The sequence below is a fragment of the Grammomys surdaster genome, unplaced genomic scaffold (genome assembly GCF_004785775.1).
Source record: "Grammomys surdaster isolate TR1022 unplaced genomic scaffold, NIH_TR_1.0 225, whole genome shotgun sequence".
NCBI lineage: Eukaryota > Metazoa > Chordata > Mammalia > Rodentia > Muridae > Grammomys > Grammomys surdaster.
Genome location: NW_021604670.1, coordinates 50,640 through 66,231, shown reverse-complemented (window position 1 = coordinate 66,231; position 15,592 = coordinate 50,640). Strand labels below are relative to the sequence as shown.

Here is a 15,592-nt window from a genome sequence, read left to right as displayed (position 1 = left end):
GGGGGAGGGGGAGAGGGAGAGGGAGGAGAGGGAGAGAGAGAGAGAGACAGAGAGACAGAGACAGAAGAGAGACAGAGAGAGACAGAGAGAGAGAGACACAGAGAGAGAGACAGAGAGAGAGAGAGAGTGAGAAAGAGAGCGAGAAAGAGAAAGAGAACAAACCAGATAAGGATTCCTAGGCAACAGAGGGTGGTTGGCTAGCTGTTGCTGATTGGCTCCTGCAGTGCTCGTCCAGGCTGCTGTACACTGGAGAAAATTGAATGGCTGAAAAACAGTTACTGCTTCTAATCATGCTGCAGATGCACTGTTCTCCCGACACTGCCCGGCTTGGTGATGGGGAATGACCTGGCAGTACTAATTCTTTTTTAAGAAGCTTCCCTGAAACTCAGCTTGGATCTTCTTGGAACTCAATCTTGACTTTCAGGCACAAATAGCCGCCTCATCTTTGGGTCTTCCTTTAAACTCGGTTCCTTCTAACTCTTGTAGAGTATTGTTCTGTCATTTATTTCCTTTTGCTGCTTCTTCTGTCTAACCCTGACCCCAGCTATATAAGGGATCTCTGCATGTGCTCTACTGATGGATGGAGCTGTATCCTCAACCGCTGTTTTACTTAAGTTAAGACATAGGCTAAGATTCCCAGGAATCTTAGCCTTGAATTCAATATGGCTGACAGGCCTTAAACATGTGAGACTTCTTACGTGTCCCAAACAGCTGGGATTACAGGCTTGTGACAACAGGGTGCTGCTATTTACAGCATCTTTCAATTAGCCATTTCCTTCATATGTTCACACCTAACATTTTACTATTTTAAAAATAACTAAGACACCACTCTAGCTACTCCATGCTGTGGTGTTTCCTCTTTCCCAGTGAAGTTGCAACCCCCTCACCTTTATACTTTTCATTTCCTTTCACTGCTCAACCCATTACATTTGAATTTCTTTACTTTTTTAAAAAAATTAAATTATTTATCTGTTAACATTCCAAATGTTGCCCCTCTTCCTGGTTCCTCCTCCCAGAGTTCTTCACTCCTTTTGTTTTTGAGAGGGTGCTCCCCTTCACCCCTCACCCCCCCACCCCCAGCAACCCTCACCTCACCCTCTCTTGAGAATCCTCCTTCCCTTGGGCATCAAGTCTCTACAGGATTAGACATATCCTCTCCAACTGAGGCCAGACGAGGCAGTCCTCTGCTACATATGTGCTGGGGGCCACAGATCAGCCCATGTATGAACTCTGGTTGGTAGCTTAGTCTCTGAAGCTCCAGGGGGACCTGAGTAGTTGACACTGTTGGTCTTCCTATGTTGTTGCCATCCATTTCAGCTCCTGCAATCCTTCCCCTAACTCTTCCATAGGAGTTCCCCACCTCAGTTAATGGTTGGCTGTGACTATCTGCATCTGTTTCAGTCAGCTGTTGTAAAGCCTCTCAGATGACAGCCATGCTAGGCTCCTGTCTGCAAGTACAATATGGCATCAGTAATGGTGTCAGGGTTTGGTGCCTGCTCATGGGATGAATCTCAAGTTGCACCAGTCACTGGGTGACCTTTCCTCAGTCTCTGCTCTACTTTTGTCCCAGTATTTCCTTTAGAGGGGGTCAAAACTTTTGAAGATGGGTGCATGGCTCCATCCAGCCACTGGGGGCCCTGTCTATCTTCTGGAGATGGTCTTTTCCAGTTCCATCTCCCTACTGTTGAGTATTTCAGCTCAGGTCATCCCCATTGAGTCCTGGGAGCCTCTCACGTCCATGTCTCTGGGACTTTCTAGAGGTTCCCCTCCCCCTCCACCTGCAGTTGTATATTTGCATTCATTCTCCTGGCCTTCTGGGCTTCTCCCCTGTCTCCCCCAATACCTGATCTTGCCCCCTTTTCCCCTCCCTCTTCTTCTCCCTCTCAGATCCCTCTCTTCCTCTGCCTCCTGTGATTATTTTATTCCCCTCTTCTAAGTGGGATTGAAGCATACTCATTTGAGCCTTCTTTTTTCTTAAACTTCCTATGGTCTTTGAGTTATATCATGGGTATTCTGTACTGTTTAGCTAATAATCCACTTATCAGTGAGTACATACCATGCATGCCCTTTTTGGTCTGGGTTATCTAGCTCAGGATGATATTTTCTAATTCCATCCATTTGCCTTCAAAATTCATAATGTCCTCATTTTTAATAGCTGATAGTATTCCATTGTGTAAATAAACAACATTTTCTGTATCCATTCTTCAGTTGTGGGACATCTGCATTGTTTCTAGCTTCTGGCTGTTACAAATAAGGCTGCTATGAACATAGTGGAGTCTGTGTTCTTGTGGTATGGTAGGACATCTTTTGGATATATGCCCAGGATTGGTACAGCTGGGTCTTCAAGTAGAACTATTTCCAATTTTCTGAGGAACCACCAGATTGATTTCTAGAGTGGTTGTACCAGTTTGCAAAGTCACTAGCAATGGAGGAGTGTTTCTCTTCTCCACATTGTTGCCAGTGTGTGCTGTCACTTGAGCTTTTGATCTTAGCCACTTGGACTGGTGTAAGGTTTCTCAGGGTCCTTTTGCGTTTCCTGATGACTAAGAATGTTGAACATTTCTTTAAGTGTTTCTAAGCCACACAAAATTCCTCTGTTGAGAATTCTCTATTTAGGTCTGTATCCCAATTTTTAATTGTGTTTTTTGGTGTTTTGGAGTCTAATTTCTTGAGTTCTTTATATATTTTATACATTTGTCCTCTATCAGATATAGGATTAGTGAAGATCTTTCCCCAATCTATAGGTTGCAGTGTTGTCCTATTGACAGTGTCCTTTGCCTTACAGAAGCTTTAAGTTGGTTTCATGAGGTCTCATTAGTCAATTGTTGATCTTAGGCCTGAGGCATTGGTGATTTTTTTCAGGAAATTTTCCACTGTGCCAATGCATTTGAGACTATTTTCCACTCTCTCTTCTATTAGATTTAGAGTATCTGGCTTTATGTTGAGGTCCTTGATCTACTTGGACGTGAGCTTTGTACAAGGTGATACATATGAGTCAATTTGCATTCTTCTACATGCAGATTGCCAGTTAGACCAGCACCATTTATTGAAGATGCTTTCTTTTTTCCACTGTGTGGTTTTGACTTCTTTGTCAAAGATCAAGTGTCCATAGGTATGTGGGTTTATTTCTGAGTCTTCAGTTCTATTCCATTGTCTGTCTCTGTACCAATACCATTTGGTTTTTATTGCTATTACTCATTAGTACAGCTTGAGGTCAGGAATGATGCTTCCTTCAGAAGTTTTTACTGTTGAGAATTGTTTTTGTATTAGATATCCTAGGCTTTTTTTTTTTCATATGAAGTTGAAAATTGTTCTTCCCATGTCTTTGAAGTATTGTGTTGGAATTTTGATGGGGATTGCATTGAACCTATAGATTGCCTTTGGTGGGATGGCCATTTTTACTATGTTAATTCTGCCAATCCATGAGCATGGGGGATTTCTCCATTTTCTGAGATCTTCAATTTCTTTCTTCAGTGACTTGAAGTTCTTGCCATATAGATCTTTCACTTGCTTGGTTAGAGTTATATCAAGGTGTTTTATATTATTTGTGGCTATTGTGAAGGGTCTTGTTTCCCTAATTTCTTTCTCAGCCCGTTTATCCTTTGATTAGAGGAATGCTACTAATTTGTTTGAGTTAATTTTAATCCAGCCACTTTGCTGAAGTTGTTTATCATCTGTAGGCGTTCTCTGGTAGAATTTTTGGGGTCACTTATGTATGCTATCATATCATCTGCAAATAGTGATACCTTGACTTCTTTCTTTCTAATTTGTATCCTGTTAATCTCCTTTTGTTGCTATCATATCATCTGCAAATAGTGATACCTTGACTTCTTTCTTTCTAATTTGTATCCCGTTAATCTCCTTTTGTTGCCTACTTGCTCTAGCTAGAACTTTGAGTACTATATTGAATAGATAGGGAGAGAGGGAGCAGCCTTGTCTTGTCCCTGATTTCAGTGGGATTGCTTCAAGTTACTCTCATTTTAATTTGACGTTGGCTGTTGGTTTACTGTATATTGATTTTTAAACTCAATTTAGGTATTTGCCATGAATTCCTGATCTCCAATTCTTTTAAAATGAAGAGGTGTTGTATTTTGCCAAAGGCTTTTTCAGCATCTAATGAAATGATGATGATTTTTTCCCTTTGAGTTTGTTTATTTAATGGCGCATGTTGATAGATTTTTGTATATTAAACCATCCTTAAGTTTTTGAGATGAAGCCTACTTGATCATGGTGAATGATGGTCTTGATGTGTTCTTGGATTCGTTTTTTGAGAATTTTATTGAGTATTTTTGCACCAATATTCATAAGGGAAATTGGTCTGAAGTTCTCTTACTTTTTATTGGGTCTTTGTGTGGTTTAGGTATCAGAATAACAGTGGCTTTATAAAATAAATCAGGTAGTGTTTCTTCTGTTTCTATTTTGTGGAATAGTTTGAGTATTATTGTTATTATTTCTTCTTTGAAGGTCTGGTAGAATTCTGCACTAAAACCACTTGGCCCTAGGCTAATTTGGATACTATCTTTGTGCCCTTTAGTTTAGGTAAGGGTTTATCTATTTTGTTGATTTTCTCAGAGAACCAGCTCTTGCTTTTGTTGATTCTTTGTATTATTCTTTTTGTTTCTAACTGCTTGATTCCAGCCCTGAGTTTGACTATTTCCTGCCATCTACTTCTCTTAGGTGTGGTTGTTTCTTGTTATTTTCCTTTTTTTTTCTTTTTTTTTCTTTTGCTAAAGCTTTCATGTGTGCTGTTAAGTTGCTAGTATAGGATCTCTCCAATTTCTTTTTGAGGGCACTTAGTGCGATAAACTTTTCTCTTTAACACTGCTTTCATTGTATCCCATAAGTTTGAGAATTCTGTGCCTTCATTTTCATTGAATTCTAAAAAGTCTTTAATTTCTTTATTTCTTCCCTGACCAAATTATCATTGAGCAAAGAGTTGTTCAGTTTCTATGAATATATGTGCTTTCAGTTTTTGTTGTTATAGAAGTCCAACCTTAGTCCATGGCAATCTGATAGAATGCATAGGATTATTTCAATCTTCTTGTATCTGTTGAGGCTTGTTTTGCATCCAATTATATGGTCAATTTTGGAGAAGGTTCCATGAGAAGTGCTGAAAAGAAGGTATATTTCTTTTTTTTTGTTTTGTTTTGTGGTCAAATGTTTTGTAGATATCTGTTAAATCCATTTGGTTCATAACTTCTGTTAGTTTCACTGTGTCTCTGTTTAGTTTCTGTTTCAATGACCTGTCCATTGTTGAGAATGGGGTGTTGAAGTCCTCACTATTATTGTTTGAGGTGCAATGTGTGCTTTGAGCTTTAGTACAGTTTCTTTTATGAATGTAGGTGCCCTTGTATTCAGGGCATAGATGTTCAGAATTGAGACTACATCTTGGAGGATTTTTCCTTTAATGAGTTCTAAGTGTCCTTCCTTATTTCTTTTGATTACTTTTGGTTGAAAGTCTATTTTATTAGATATTAGGATGGCAAATTCAGCTTGTTTCTTGGGACTGTTTGATTGGAAAACTTTTTTCCAGGTCTTTACTTTGAGGTAGTTTCTGTCTATGTTGCTGAGGTGTGTTTTTTGCATGCAGCAAAATGATGGCTCCTGTTTGTGTATCCAGTCTGTTAACTTGTGTCTTTTTATTGGGGAACGGAGTCCACTGATGTTTAGGGATATTAAAGACCAATGATTTTTAGTACCTGTTATTTTTGTTGTTGGAGGTAGCAGTGTGTGTGTGTGTGTGTGTGTGTGTGTGTGTTGTGTGCGTGTGTGTGATACTCTTCTTTTCGGTTTGTTGTGAAATGATTCATTTCTTGTGTTTTCTTGGGTGTCGTTATCCTCCTTGTGTTAGACTTTTGGTTCTAGTATCCTGTGTAGTGATGGATTAGTAGAAAGATATTAATTAAATTTGGTTTTGTCATAGTTTCTTCATCTATGGTAATTGAGCATTTTGCTGGCTATAATAGCCTGAGTTGGCATGTGTGGTCTCTTAGGGCCTGTATGACATCTATCCAAGATCTTCTGGCTTTCAGCATTTCTGCTGAGAGGTCTCGTGTAATTCTGATAGGTCTGCCTCTATATATTACTAGGCCTTTTCAAAACCCTTACCACTTTTAATATTCTTTTCTTGTTCTGTACATTAGTGTTTTTATTATTACATGATGGGAGGATTTTCTTTTCTGGCCTAATCTATTTGGTGTTCTGTAGGCTTATTGTACATTTATGGCCATCTCTTTCTTTAGGTTAGGGAAGTTTTTTTCTATGATTTTGTTGAAGATGTTTTCTGGCCATTTGAACTTGGAATCTTCATCCTTTCTATTCCTATTAGTTTTAGGTTTTGTCTTTTCATTGTGTCTGAACTTTCCTGCATGTTTTGGGTTAGGAACTTTTTACCTTTTGTATTTTCTTTGACTGATGTGTTGATATCTTTTATGGTATCTTCTACACCTGAGATTCTCACTTCCATCTCTTAGATTCTGTTGATAATGCTTGCATCTGTAGTTCCTGATCCCTTTTCTAGGTTTTCCATCTCCAGGGTTGCCTCCATTCGTGATTTCTTTATTGTTTCTATTTCCAGCTTTAGGTTTTGGACCGTTTTGCTCAATTCCTTCACCTGTTTGATTGTATTTTCTGGTATTTCTTGAAAGGGTTTATTTGTTTCTTTTTTAAGGGTTTCTGCATGTTTGCCTGAGTTTTTCTGTATTTTAAAGGGAGTTATATATATCCTCCTTAAAGGCCTCTATCAATCTTCGTGAAATGGGATTTTAGGTCAGAATCTTGCTCTTTGGATGTGTTAGGGTATCTAGGGCCTGCTGTGGTAGGAGAATTGGGTTCTGATGGTGCCAAATTACGTTGGCTTCTGTTGCTTATGTTCTTGTGCTTGTGTTTTGTTATCTGGTTGTCTCTGGTGTTAACTGGCTTGGGTGTCACTGACTAGAGCATGCCTCCTTAGAGGCCAAAGGTTCAGGAGGAGGTGCAGACTGGAAGAGGTATGGCGCTTGGGCAGAGTGGGATAGATTCCACTCGTGCCGGGCTCTATGGGGCTCTCAGCTTGTGTGGGTATTGGAATGAGGGTCTCACCTGTGTTCCTAGTTATGGCAGACCTCCTGGGAGACAGGCTGTGGGGTCTGGGACAGGGAGTTTGCAAGCTCACAAATCTGATACAGTTTCAGGTGGAGATACAGACCAAAAGAAGGATGATGCTCAGGCAGAGCAGGCTAAATTTCTTTTAAGTTTGACAAATCTAGTGAGTGTAAGATGTAACGAAATCCGTCCTTTTATGATTTGAAATTTTTCTCCATCTTATTTTCCAGGAACTTCATTCATACTTTTTTCTTTGCCAGACATACCATAATTGATCTTTCTAGATGTGTATTTAAACAAAATAAAATCAACTTTAGTTGCTTTCTATTCATTCTGTATTGTAAGAATAGTACAACAGTAAGGTGACTTGTTTTGTGTCATTTTAGCTGCAGACATTCAAGACTGCCTCACCCTGTCAAGATGTCAAACAGCTGACTAATGGAGTGACCATGGCACAAGTTCTTCATCAAATGTAAGTAGTGAACAAAGTACTCCTCATTGCAGTGTAAACCCAGTAACAGCTAGAACATTTATATAAAGGTGATTGAAATTTCATTTTACCCGGTGGACATCGTCAGGCATAGGGCACCAAGGCATCCTTTCACGTAGGGAACAAGAACATTTTACCACCTGGTGAATCCTTGCTTGTTTATAAAGATGCATTTAAACCAAACAATTGGTAAAGATTCATATATCTTTCTAGAGGAAAAGACTAAATGAATGATATACTCGCCTGCATTTCTTACTGATATGCGTTGTTCTTTGAGGACTGTCTATATGGAGAGTCTTAGAGATTTTGCTAGTTAAGTTTCTGGTCTTGAGTATGTTAGTGTGTACTAAACATTATTTAAAAATTATGAGTTCAGAATTAGCTATTTGTGCTATTGAGAATACAGTTTATATTTTAAACTACAATCCAAATCCCTGGACTATGGTTGACAAATATTAAGAAATAATAGGTTTAAGAATTTTCAATAAAAGTACTTAAAATTCTATTTTGACTTCATTGTTCTCCAGTCAGAGATTATTGTAGTGACTTCTTCCCATCATCTAGAAGATGAAACTGACTTAAAATCTATGTAGATGGAGCTGCAAAACCCCCTATGTTTTCCTAGAAAAACAGTTTAAAATTATTTCAACATCTTGATGATTTTGCATTTTCAAAATTATTTAATTTGAATATACAGATTTTCAGGTTAACTCAAAACATGTTAACATTTTTTCAGTCATTGAAAAATACTCTTACTGTAGAAGCTTAGCAACCATATCAAGTGAATTTTTAAAAATTTCTTTATAATGTCTACAGCTTTTAGTCAACTCTTCAAAACCGTCATTATTTCTGGTTAAACAGTTTAAGAAACTAGTGGACCAGGGACTAAACCACCAACCAAAGAGTATACATGGGCCTGTCCATGGCTCCTGCTACATATGTAGCAGAGGACTGCCTTATCTGCCATCAGTGGGAGAGGAGGCGCTTGGTTCTGTGGAGGCTTGATGTTCCAGAGGAGAGGGATGCTAGAGAGGTGAGGCGGCAGTGAGTGACTGTGTATGGGAGCACCCTCTAAGAGGAAAAGGGGAGGGGGAAGGGGGATAACATTTGAAATGTAAATAAATAAAATGCTTAATTAAAAAAAAAAGAAAAATACTCTTTACTTCACAACTTTCTTAAAATATTTAATGCTTTATTTATATCTTGTTTTAAAACTACATGACCAAAGCCATGCAATCTCAACATGGTACTTCTTGATTTGAGGACACCATCGTTGCTTGATGATGGAATGTGTATCTTGCTGCTTCCATTGTGATACTTTTTGGTTGGTATGGATAGAAGGCATCCATCTATCTGTTCACTTATCAGGGCTATCTTCAGATGCACTCCCAAAACTGGGCCTGTTCTTTCCCTCACCTCTTTCTCTCTCTCTGTCTCTCTCTGTCTCTCTCTGTCTCTCTCTCTGTCTCTCTCTCTGTCTCTCTCTCTGTCTCTCTCTCTCTCTCTCTCTCTCTCTCTCTCTCTCTCTCTTTCTCAATTTCTTTCTTTAACACAGTTTCATTTACTGTGTAGTCCAGGCTGCCCTCAAACAGAGCTGTCCTCTGTCCTCTTGCTTTATCTTCTAGACTGCTAGGGTTATAGACATGAAATACCTGCTTTGCTGAAGACATTTCTGTTTGTATTGATAGGCTTTAATGGCTTTGTGCTGTAGGGTCTTTCCTTGATGTGTCCTGTTTGATCCCCTAGATTAGCCAGCATTGTTTTTGATTACACCAAGTGCATTTTGTCTAAATGATATCTGGTATCTTCGTCAACAGCTTTCCCCCCTCCCATGATCACATTTTTACTCTCGCTGTCTGTCTCTGACTTTCTCACTCTCCTTCTGTGTGTGTGTGTGTGTGTGTGTGTGTGTGTGTGTGTGTGTGTGTGAATGTCTTCCAATAGCTTTTATTTTGCTGAGAAAATAAAATAGGTTAGTTATAATAAGAAAAGCTTCTTCATTAAACAAATGACCAATGATTCAAAATATGTTCAAGGCTGTCTGCTGTCTCCAGCAACACTCACTGACTTATTTCATTTTCCTGCTTTAATGTACTATTCGGTGTTTTAGCCTCCTTGTCATCTCAGGATCTTTTATTTTGTTGTTTTGTTTTTTATTCCTTTTTCAGAAGTCTATATTTGGGGCAGTAAGACTTCCAGGAATACATTTTTCTTTATTTAGGTCAAAGTATTGTAATCCTAATAAAAAAGATGATTTCATTATATTTCTTTGTTCCAAAGCAATGCATTTGGTAACATAATAAATTTTATCAGAGATTCATATCAAATAATATTAAATTAATAAATGCATGAAGATAAATTCTGTTTTTTAAAAAAGGCAACATTTAGACAATTTTTGCTTATCTGAGGCAGGTACACATCTACATAATAAGATCTTAAACACTTGTCTAAGCTATGAGATTAGTCATGGGAATATGCTTAGTAATGGATGCTGTAGTTCCTTGTCTTTAGCTTAGATATGTAATATGCATCTCTTTTAAATATATATGTAGACAGTTCAATTGTGAAAAGAACATCCTGGGGAAAAATAAACCCCTAGCAGGGTTAGTTTTCTAGGGCTGCTGGAAGAGTGCCACAGGTTGTGTAGCTTAACACACACAACACACCTTTATTTTCTTAGAGTTCCTATAGTTAGAAGACTAAGTCAAGGTGTCAGGTGGGCTGTTCTCATTCCAAAGCTTCAGGGAGAGTATCCTCATTTTCTTTTTCAGGGTTCTGGTGGTTTGGGCATTTCTAGAACCACTGTTCCTCTGTTTGGCTTTCCTGTGTTTACACCTATGTCTGTTCCATTTTAAGGGCATTAGTCTTAATGAACCCATTCTAAGTCAATATGATATCTTCCTACCTTGATTGCTTCTGTGGAGAATCTATTTATTTTCTAAATAAGGTCACAATTTTAGGGAAAGAGTTCAAAGAAACATATGTTTTTAGGAAATGTAGTTTGTATACTACTACCGAGAATACATTCCTCTTTCCCAGAAGAAAGGCTTAGCTTTGTCACTTGACCAGCTATATATGTTCATGGATGTTTATTTTTATTGTTTTGGGCTGGGTGTCTTTTGCAAAAAGGAGTGTGGTACAGAATTAAAATATTCAGACTTTAGTCATTGTGAATTTTTCATTTTCTTGGTATTTGGGTAGTTAAATGATAAATGTGATATATCATGATAGGTCCCCTTATCTGGGTTGTTTGTGTGTGGTTGTCTATTTGCATGCTTATGGAACCCAAAGTTTGCTGTTGGATATTTTCCTCCATCATTCTTTACCTTATTTTTTGAAATAGGCCAGTCTGTGGCCTGGAGCTCACCATTTCGACTTGGCTGATTGGCAGTGACTTGCCAAGATCAGTATGTCTTTTCCCTCTTTCTATCCCCAGTACTGGGGTTAAAGACATGCACTGCTGCACTCTACTTTTAAATAGGAGCTGCAGATCTGAACTCAAATACACATGTTATATACTGAGACATCTTCACAATCCTTATTTAACCTTTCTCTTTGTAAACTGGGTATTATTATTTTCATGTCCAGTTTATTCATGAGGACTGAGGGTATAAAGGACTGAGCTAACAGTTCTTTTGGAACCCAAAGAGTGAAGCTGGGATTTATATTAGTTTAGTCTGACACTCAAACCAGTGCTTTGATTCAATTGTGACAGTAGTACTCTGAATTCTTCTGATAGACTTTATTCCAGAAAAGTTTATAGCTTAATCAGAGGCAATGTAATTGTTATTAGTAAGTAGAAATAAAATTATTCCTTTAAGTTAACTGCTTAAATTCTTGACAATATATCCTGGATGGAATGAAACAGAATAATATGATTTTTACTTAGTTTTATTAGAAAATAATTGGATTGTATTTTTCTTCACTAGCCCTTCCTTCAGATATTTGTGTTGTTTACTTCCTTTAATAGCTATTTCTCTAAGAGTCAATAAGTCATCTCCATAATTGTCTTGCTCAGTCCCTTAGACAGGCTTCCAAGTATTCTAGAATATAGCCTGTTAATGTGCACTGTAGATGTTGCGTGTTTAAAACTTTGTTAAATTCATAACAATTTTGTGTGACAGTTATTTGTCTTTACCTTCAGTATAAACATAGAACCTTATTTCTAGTGAAAACAGAAGTGTCTTTATTGTTTGGTGTTGTGCCATGTGCCAGTGCATTTCAGGCAGGTTACATTACTCTTCTTTGTTTTCTAAGTAGGGAAATTGAGCATATGACATATCCTTTGCCAAGTTACCCTGTGATATTTAAACGAAGTGATACCTCACACAGAATTAGTGCTTAATATATAATAGATACCGTAGAGTACTGGATTTCTTTGTACTTCTTTGGGGTTGGTATTTAGATCTTCTACTAGCAGAATGCTTAGTTTTAAGCATTTAGTGCTTGTTAAATTGCAAGAGTTAATGATTTAAATAACTTAAATTGAAAGGAAATTCCAAACTAAATATATTTCAGAGTACAAAAGATTAATAATTCATTTAAATCATTGCTAATCTCACTAAGGATACCTTTTAGACTGTAAACAAATAATTAAAACATTATAAAAACTTGTTAAAGTTTAACCTTTATACTTTTGTTTTAGTGATGTAGCTTGGTTCAGCGAATCTTGGTTAAGCCGAATTAAAGATGATGTTGGAGACAACTGGAGAATAAAGGTATGCAGAAGTAGATGGGGGAAGGGAGGGCCACATGATGGAAGAATAGTGGCACTGAACTCAACTCAGTGTTTTTTTTTTTCTTAAGTGAATTCGTGAGTGCATTGTTCCATTTGAGTTAACATATGTGGTGCTTTATACAAACTAGAGTTACGTTAGAGAACAGAACCTTGATTGAATAGGAAATGCCTCCATCAGATTGGCTAGTAGGCATGTCTGGTTGTCTTTTTTTTTTTTTTTTTTTGATTGTTGATTGATGTGAGAGGGCCAGCAGTGGCACCCCTGGACGGGTGGTCCTGGGAGAATTCAAAAAGTAGGCTGAATGCATGTCATAACCTGAGTACAAGTCATTTAAGCAGATAACCTCCAAGGTTTTGCCTCTGCTGCTGCTTGAGTTCCTACCCTGACCCCTCTCAGTGCGTGACTGTGATCAGGACTTGTCAGCCAAATAATCCCTTTCCTTCCCTACTTGTTTTGGCTGTTGTATTATCACAGCAACAAGAAAGTAACTAGGACACCTGAGTTTATGCATAGATAAATACCATCGAATAAATACAGAGCATTTCTGCTAACCAAGAGCATATACTTCGGTCTCTTTAGTTAATTCTCACCCAGTGACTGGCCTCTGATGGCCATCGATCTGCCCTAGAATTCTTATTTCAAAAATTCTACATAAATGCAACCGAACAGTATATACTGTTTGAGTATATAATCTTCATTTACTCAGTATAATGATTTTTGAGATTCATCTGTTCCTTATATTAATAACTATGTACAACATTATTAAACCATATTTATTCAACTATTCACATGATGACATATTTGAATTATTTCTAGATTAGACTATGTCAATCAACTCCATGCATAAATCTTTGCTTAGACATCATTTCTTTGGGGGAAATAACTTGGTGGAATGGCTGAATTATGCTTATATGTTTAACTTTATAAGACTGCAAAATTAATTTTGTTTTTACAACTCTTTTACTGCTTTTGGTTTTCTTGTGTCTTGTAGGGGCTGTGTTTGTTTCATAAAGGATATCTAATTTATGTCATACTTCTTAACAGTGTTACTGGAGTACTATGCTGATGAATACATACATGCATACACACACCAATTTTTAAATTATTTGTCACTTTGTATATATGAGTGTTTTGTCTGTATGTGTGTCTGGGCACCATGTACAAGCCTTGTGTATGCAGAAGTGAGAAGAGGGCATTTGATTCCTTGAAAATAGAGCTATAAGCAGTTGTGAGATGTCATAAATGCTGGGAAATGAATCCAGCCCTCTGGACGAACAGCCAGTATTGTTAACCACTGACTTTTCTCTTCAGTCCATGTAAATGATGTCTTACTATTGTTTCTTTAAGTAAAAATACCCTTTCTGATGCTGAAAATTTGTTGTTTATATTTTTACTTCAATTACATCTAGTTTATTATTTTTCAGGTTTATAGCATAAAAATCATTTATTTCATGATTTTTTGACTGACTTTTTCTTTTTTCTCTTTACACTTACCTTTTATCTTGCTTCTTAAAGAGGCTTGGATAATAAAAGTTGGATCTGTTTTTTTCTCCTAATATTGAAACTGCCTCACTCACTTCATACATTATAAAATATTTTATTATTGTGCATGTGCTGTGTATGGAAGTGTGCGCATGCTACACTGTGTGCTTGGAGGTCAGAAAACAAATTTGTGAAGCATGATCTCACTTCCTATCTTATATGGGCTTGGGGGATAAACATATATAAGGCTTGTGGTCTTCCAGCAAGTACTTCATCTGCTGTACTCCCTCCAGCCCACACCCTACATATACATTTTGATATACTGTGCTTTTATTTTCAATTAATCCAAAATTTGTGCTTATTTTACTTGTGAGTGTGTTTTTGACTTGTGGACAAATTAGAAGTAACTAATTCAAAATCCAAATTCTTGTTATTTATGGAATTCTAAATTAACTCCAATTTTGAAAGTAAGTAAAAACATCACACACCAAAATTAGCCAGACCCAAAGTCTGCAATTTAATGAATGTCTGTATATTAGAAATGACATTTGTAACAGAAGCAGTGAAGCTTCACATTAAATTTTTTATTTTAATAACCTATATATTTATTCACTTATCTACTCTCAGAAACAAGAAACCTTGACAGAACTAAAAAGCAATTAGCTTTAAATCTTCCTTCATAACTTATGTTATTTACCGGCATTTGGTGATGTTTTTATTTATAACTTTTAAAAATAAAACCCAGTTTTGTCCTAAGAACATACTTACCTTTATTTTATGTTTACATTGATTTATTTTCATATTTATATTGCATCTTAGAGAATTGTCAAGTGTAACTTAAAGCAATATGGATCCTCATTTATTCTCTAGATATATGTTATGCCAAATTTATTGATAGTGCAGTGTGTATTTTATGAATGTTCTATTTATTTTTTCCATCCCTGCGTGGGGGGAGTCCTTAAAGTCTACCATTGATTCTGATGTTTCTTCTCAGTTCTGTTCATTTTCATTTGAATTTCTATTATTAGGTTTACTATACATTTTTCTCTTTTCTTGGTGAGGAATTTAATAATGTTTCATTATTTTTCTTGAAAAGGTGACTATTTCTTACCTTTATGTATGTTTTTCAGTATTAACATGAAACGTATTTATTTCCTCTTTCTCTTCTACTTTAGGCTAGTAACCTAAAGAAGGTCCTCCATGGAATTACAAGTTACTATCATGAGGTACAGGAAACAATGCTAGTAGTTTGACTGCTTGTTTTTAGCATCATATTGGAATGAAATTTATAATTATAATACTTAAGTTGCCACTTATAGAGCACATAAAACTTGTAAAAATGAGGAAGTCTAAGATTAAATGCATTGACTTACCAAAGGAAAAGAAAAAAAGATTGCTTTCATTTTGAAATTCTAAATTAATTACTTTTATAAATAGAATGTATTACATAATTGGTGGCCTTTGAACTGATTTTGTTAGTAAAGATTTTTTTATATATAAAATTCAACTTACAGTAACAAACTTGAAAGTTTCTTGGAAGCTTTAATACTATGAGAGTTTTCAGTGCTTTATACACCCAGTATCCTTAGAGACCTAATCAGTTCCAAGAAAACTGAGAAAAGGCCAGAAAGAGTCAGAGCCATTACATTTGCTATTGATTTGTGAAAGTGCAGTTCATATGGTGAATCTAAGTGGTACATATTATCACAAACTGTATCCAGGTAGTCTGGCTTCCGTTCAGGTTGGAAAGTAATTTTGCCTAGTTAGACTTCTGGGCTAACATAATCCTATTTACTGT

The 15,592-nt window shown here is 36.7% G+C and overlaps 1 protein-coding gene across 1 annotated transcript in view; it reads left to right on the top strand.

Moving 5' to 3' along the window:
• Positions 1–15,592, top strand: part of Hook1 (hook microtubule tethering protein 1) — a 48,824-nt gene that overhangs the window by 1,604 nt on the left and 31,628 nt on the right. The window contains exons 2-4 of the mRNA XM_028773322.1: positions 7,470–7,555; positions 12,219–12,291; positions 14,970–15,020. Coding sequence (XP_028629155.1) covers positions 7,470–7,555; positions 12,219–12,291; positions 14,970–15,020 — 210 coding nt within the window. The remainder of the gene's footprint in view (positions 1–7,469; positions 7,556–12,218; positions 12,292–14,969; positions 15,021–15,592) is intronic.